Genomic DNA, 5786 nt, shown 5'->3' with positions numbered 1-5786 from the left:
TAAAAATGTTTTGACATTCCCTGTTGTGTGGAAACCTCACCTCACCAGTCTCTAATTGCTGGGATTATTCTCCCCAGCCTCTCCCAAAAGACAATGAAAAGTGAACATAAGGTTATCCGCAAAGTCAGCCCCACATCCATGGCTCATGATGGAGGCTAACCCTGCTGCGCTGCTGTTCTAGATCTCTGTTACTAGAGATAGCTGGCAATTCATGTGGAAAAATCATATTTCATATTCTTTGACAATTTCAAGTAGCTGGTGGATGTCTTGGTGACTTCTGAACCAATTTCTGACCGTACGCTTCTTCCTTAAAACAGGCAGAAGTGTCTAGAAAAATGGAAATTCCTGTTTCTATGCCAGTTTACCTGCAGAGCATCCAATACCCCAAACTGGGAGCTCATTTAAACCTCCCAGTCTTCTTTCTAGGAGCTGTTATGCCTTCTGCACAAAGACACCTTTGGAAAGGGGAGTAGAAACACAACCTTAAAACATCTCAGGCCTCTCAATAACATGGGCAATGTGGAGTTTGTCTGGCTGGGGGATGCTGCACTAGAATCACTTTGGGCAGCGGTGGCATGGAAAGGCTGTGCAAAATCCCCCCAGAAAAGCTGCTTTGTAGCCCACCCCATCACTGCCCACCTGGACTGGAGCCCGTCTTTGCTCTAAACACTCGTTTGGTGGGTGAAGGTAGGAATAAACTGTCCCTTCAGTGTTTTCTTCTCCAGGGCAAAGACACCTTGCTCTCCCAGCCTCCCTTCCTGTGCCCTGAGCACCTGCAGCTTCCATCAGACCCGCTCCTGGCTGTCCATTGTTCTTGTGCTGAGCACCCAGAACCAGCCATGGGGGGTCTGGATGTCGCCCCTTGACTGCCAGCTTGGGGAGGAATCAAAACTTTTCTCCTCCTGCCGGCCACGCTCTGGTTCAGGCAGCCCAGCCTGCAGTCGGCTCTTGCTACCACAGGGATGCAGCATCGCCTCACGTCACCTTTTGGGCCACCAGGTCTGGGTGTTTGGCAGCACTGGTGACTTTTCCAGCAGCAGATCCCACCTGATAATCCCTTTGATGAGGGAGAGCAGGGTCTGCTGCTGGAGCAGATAGCAGGAGAGAGGGAACAAGAGAGCACAAAAACCATCCTCGTGCAGAGAGCCAGTAGAAGTTCAGGCACCATTTAGCGGTTGCTTTGAGATTATTTCAACGTGACCCCTTTATCAGGACCAAAACCACAGAAACAGAAGCTCAGAAGTTCCAGTTTCTACAAGGAAACGCTTTTCTGCTGGTAAATGCCATCTTCCCCGTGCTCACTGAAGGGAAGTCGGGATCCTTTCGGGACCAGGAGTGACTGAGGCCAGCAGAGCCTTTTAAACCATGCAAGTGGGATAAATGCAGGTGGGAGAGCTTCCCCTGGGCTGTGCCACCCTTGTGCCTTAACTGTGAACCTCCATCTCCCTCTAATGGCTGCAGACAACCAGGCCTCGCCGCCTGTCCTGAGCATGCTGGTGCCCAGGGTAAGCAAGGACCGAGAAGAGCCTGGTTTTTGATAGACCCACTGTAAGAAAGGGACTGATCCCTTGTGTGGTAGTTAGGAGGGAGCTCCTTGTTCAGGCCTTTCCTCTCTTTTTCATTTAATTTCCCACAGTTTGTGGTTTACTAGAAGTTAGAGTTAAATCTCTCTCGGGAGCAAGATTTCTCCGAATCCCGGAGGACTGCTAATAGCATTGGTCTCTGTTTCTACAGGCAAATCTATCACTTTATTAGAAAAAGAAGTCTCTAGAAATCCTGCTTGGTCTGTTTGGGGTGCTGCAAAGGAAGCCAAGGAGACAGGGGATGGTTTCCCCTCTGGGATTTGCCCAGGGAGCTGGCTGAGCAGAGCAAAGCAGCGATGAGAGGAGCTGCCAGGTCTCCCTCCCACTGCACCTTTAGATGGTGGCAGAGAGCTTCTGCTGCCCCAGGAGCACCTCCTGGGAGGGACTGTGGCAAAGACACCTGCTTTAGAACTTTGCCCCTTAGAGAGAGAGAGAGAGAGAGAGATACTAGGAAATCAAAATATTGACCAAGCACGGTAACTGTTTTGTGCTGTCCATGAAAATGTTACCATTAAGGAACAGCTGGAAAACTGAAAGTTCCAGGATGAAGTTGGGGGTGATCTTGGACGTGTAGGTGCCCTGGGGTGAGATGGACATGACAGGGCTGTTTGCAATTTTATAACCACAGATTATTGATGCTGATCACCCATCTTATGCAGGCAGGGCCAGCCCAGGATCACAGCAGCAGAAGAAACCTTGTGCAGCATCCTCTCTCCCTCCTCCTGTGCCAGGGACTATCCCACACAACCTATTTTATAATCTGCTCAGCAGTGGATTGTGCAGGGACAAAACTGCAGCACAGGGGACACTAGGGGCAGCTTGCCCTGCTCCCAGGGTGCAGGAGTAAAAGCTCTCCTGCGTGACCCACATGCAATTGGCCGTGCTCTGTGCGAGGCTGGTGCGACCGAGCTAAGGCTGGATAGACAATAAACTCCTGTCTGAGGTCTGAGTCTCATTACTTTAGCCAAGCTGCCTTCTAAATACCGCCCCGTGCTGCTTCTTTTCCTATGTCTCTGGGTAACTTTTGAACACAAAAGATTTACCCACAGATGGTAATTCTAGTCCTAAAAACATGATTACTGCTATTATTTTACCCAAAGGAGTGGTGTAACAACAGGGAATAGTTTTTTCTATTAGTAGGTATTAGAAAGAGTTTTAAAAAATGGGAAAGAAGTCAGACAGAGAGCAGGAATCCAGCTGCAACCTGTTTAATACCACTGGTACAACCAGTGAATATAATTGATCCAGTAACAGTAAAAACCTCTCAGGGTGTGAACACCATAACAGAGTTACAGTCGGTTTGAAGTCAAAGCCTGAGCACCTGCTCAGAGTTACTTAACTTGTCACTAAATCTTTTCTGTTACAGGAATAAGTGTGGCAATGCACTCTATGAGTTTAATATGGGTACAATAAGGGGGTAAAATAAAGCCAAAGCTTCTCTGAGGGTTAGGAATGGGAATCGGGGGAGAAAAATAACCTCAGACCTCAGCTACATAGCTTGCTGCTCTCACTACTTCTTTATCTCCTTTAGCACAGACATTTTGAAACACAGCGGCTCTTCTTGGAGTGGCTCGAACGTTTCACTCCCCCTGAGTGATGCTGCGTCGAGTGCTGGGTGGCCCGTGGGTAGAGGCACTTGGACTTGCTTAGGTGCTGCGTGGATGAGCTCTTGTGCTTGGCTGCCTCCTGCGGCAGTGAGCATTTGACTGCGTGTTGCTGCGAGGAGCACTCCTTTATTGCCTGCCCAGGGGGGCACTTGGGCATGTGTGGCTGCGGCTGGCACTTGGTGACACGCTGCTGCGAGGTGTAGGTGGTGACGCACTCCTGCGTCGGGTAGCCCTTCATGCACTTCTGCTGGGGGAACCCGTTCACGCACTCCTGCAGAAAAGACTGCGTTATGCACTGCTGCGGGGGGCACTCGGTGACTCCCCGCAGTGGTGGAGAATAGCCCGTCATCCCCTGCAAGGACCGGAGCTCAGCACCATACCGCTGCGATGAGCACTTGGATATCTTCTGTGACCTGCATTCATCCTTGCATGAGGACGAGTACTTGATCCCACATGGTGGGAACTTGAGTTTGCTCGGCTCCGGGCACCTGGGTGCGCATGGTGGGAGGCTCTTGGCCATGCGTTTTTTCTCAGGGTAGCTGGTGTCACAGGGCTGGAAACTCTGTCCCGGGCTTAGCTTCAGGCTGGGCTTTCTGCAGGGCAGAAGGCGAGTGGTCTCGCAAGGCTCGGGGTACAGCAGGACACACCGCTGCACATAGGGCTGACAGGACAGCAGAGGTGGCTGGGGCACGCTTGGCTGTGAGCACACGTAAGTGAGAGGTTGCGTGTAGCTTTGCCATCTTGGCATCGGGCTCTTGATCACGCTCACTGGGTGGCATGTGGTACTGTACCCATCAGACTGGGGCATGCATTGCTGGATGCTTTCGGTGACACAGCTCGATCCTGGCAGGTAGAGGTGTTTATACCGCTCCCCATAATAGTGCATGGTCGCACAAGGCACTTACGCCTGAAAGAAGCAGGAAAAATACAGAGAGTTCACATAGGCATTGGCTATTTTTTTGTGATGCAGGACTCAGAGTTTCCCCCCAGGCACCTCAACATGAGGAGCCCACACCCTAGCTCTCTTGAAGGTCAGAGGCTCTCAGTGACTCAGGACCAGGCTGTGATTACCCAGGTGAGGAGAGGAGTCTGTTCTTAGCTTCTGCCCCCACACCCTTCTCTTAAGAGCCCAGAAATGATCAGGTATCGGAGCCAGGCAAACCGGGGAGCTTTCATCCTGCCCTTCAAATACCAGCTAAGTGTCCATCAAAGCATTTCACCAAGGAGAAGTGACATTACGACTCTGCCTTACTTCCCGGAAACGTCCTGTGTCCCCACTGGGATGTCCTTGCAAGCTTATGTCCTGCAACTCCCAAGCACCAGAGATGAAAGGCAAGCCAAAATTAAAGGTGTGTCCATGCTGTCATGCTCAGGTGTGGCTGCAGTTCATGCGGGCAAACCCAAGCTGAGGTTAAATTAACTAGCTGAGGGTAAGGAGAGGTTTGTGGCAGCGCGGAGCTCAGCACGTACAACCTGCCTGCCTATTCATGGTCCCACAGGGACCTGCTGGGCTGGCAGTGTGCAATTAGAGGCTCTGAGCTTGCTGCTGTAGCATCAGCTTTGTTGGCTCTACCAGCCTTGCAGTCCCAGCTTCATACTGTTGTGTAGGCATCTTCAAGGAAAGAAAAGAGGAAATGCAACAGGATTGTTTCGAAGTATTTGGTGAAACCACAGCAGGAAAGGAGAAGCTATCAAGGCAAAATCTCAGCTGGTGTTAACTGGTCAAGTTTCATGGAGTTAGGAGAATTACACCCATTTAAAGCAGCCTCCAGTCTCATGCAACAGTCATACCGAGCCATAGTGTCCTGGTTTTGTTACAGTCACTCAAAGATCTACTGACAAAACGCCTGGCAGGGCAGCTTTGAGAGTGAAACCTCATCCTGGCAGCCCCTGTGCACGCAGCACAAAGGCGAGTCTAGCCGAGACTGTATCCCTGGGGAAGGGACCAGGTGGCACCATCCGGAGGTCCACACTTTCCTCCTGAAACCACTGCGAAATGCCTTACTTTGCCTCACTGGCGAGAGTCGTAGGAGAAACCATCACGCTTCAGTGCTAGCTTAAGGGTTGGGCTTGAGGATCTTAAAGGTCTTTCCCAACTTAAATGATGCTATGATTCCCTGCTGCAGAGAATATCACTTTCAGGGAGTTTTCAGAGTTTTTAACAGGATTATTTTGAGCACAACAGGTACTGGAACCACTGACATATGAAAAGTACTCTGATCAAAAATGTTTTTTCATTTCAACATTGTTTGTAGATTAAGGCATATATTTAAATGACTGTAAAGAAACTGCATTTTCCTGACCACCCCTACTTCTGTCTATGATTGCAGTAAGGCATTTTATTCTTCCAAAAGCCCATCACCGGGTGACTATTAGCAATAACAATGCTGTGTGTTACTATCATTAGGAAAACTTATTATCACTACAATTATAATAATCATCAACTAATAAAAACAACCCATTGAAAAACAGTGATACCAATTGCTACTACTACATGTACAATGCCATAGAGCTGGTGATGCTCATCATGATAAAAAACTTCTAAAGTAGGGGGGATTATTTGCTTCCAGGGGATTGTTTGCATCTCAGATGTATT

The 5786-nt window shown here is 49.6% G+C and overlaps 1 protein-coding gene across 1 annotated transcript; it reads right to left on the bottom strand.

Moving 5' to 3' along the window:
- Positions 1–3110: 3110 nt before the first annotated feature.
- LOC121080098 lies at positions 3111–4076 on the bottom strand. The gene has a single exon (XM_040577961.1). It carries the CDS (start codon positions 4074–4076, stop codon positions 3111–3113), a length of 966 nt encoding a protein of 321 aa, XP_040433895.1.
- Between the last annotated feature and the right edge of the window lie 1710 nt (positions 4077–5786).

The sequence above is a fragment of the Falco naumanni genome, chromosome 20 (genome assembly GCF_017639655.2).
Source record: "Falco naumanni isolate bFalNau1 chromosome 20, bFalNau1.pat, whole genome shotgun sequence".
Taxonomy (NCBI): Eukaryota; Metazoa; Chordata; class Aves; order Falconiformes; family Falconidae; genus Falco; species Falco naumanni.
The sequence above is the reverse complement of the archived record's forward strand: the minus strand, read 5'-3'. Positions and strand labels throughout refer to the sequence as shown.

Coding starts and splice junctions, on each gene's coding strand:
- LOC121080098 (XM_040577961.1), bottom strand. CDS start 4,076: ATGCACTATTATGGGGAGCGGTATAAACACCTCTACCTGCCAGGATCG.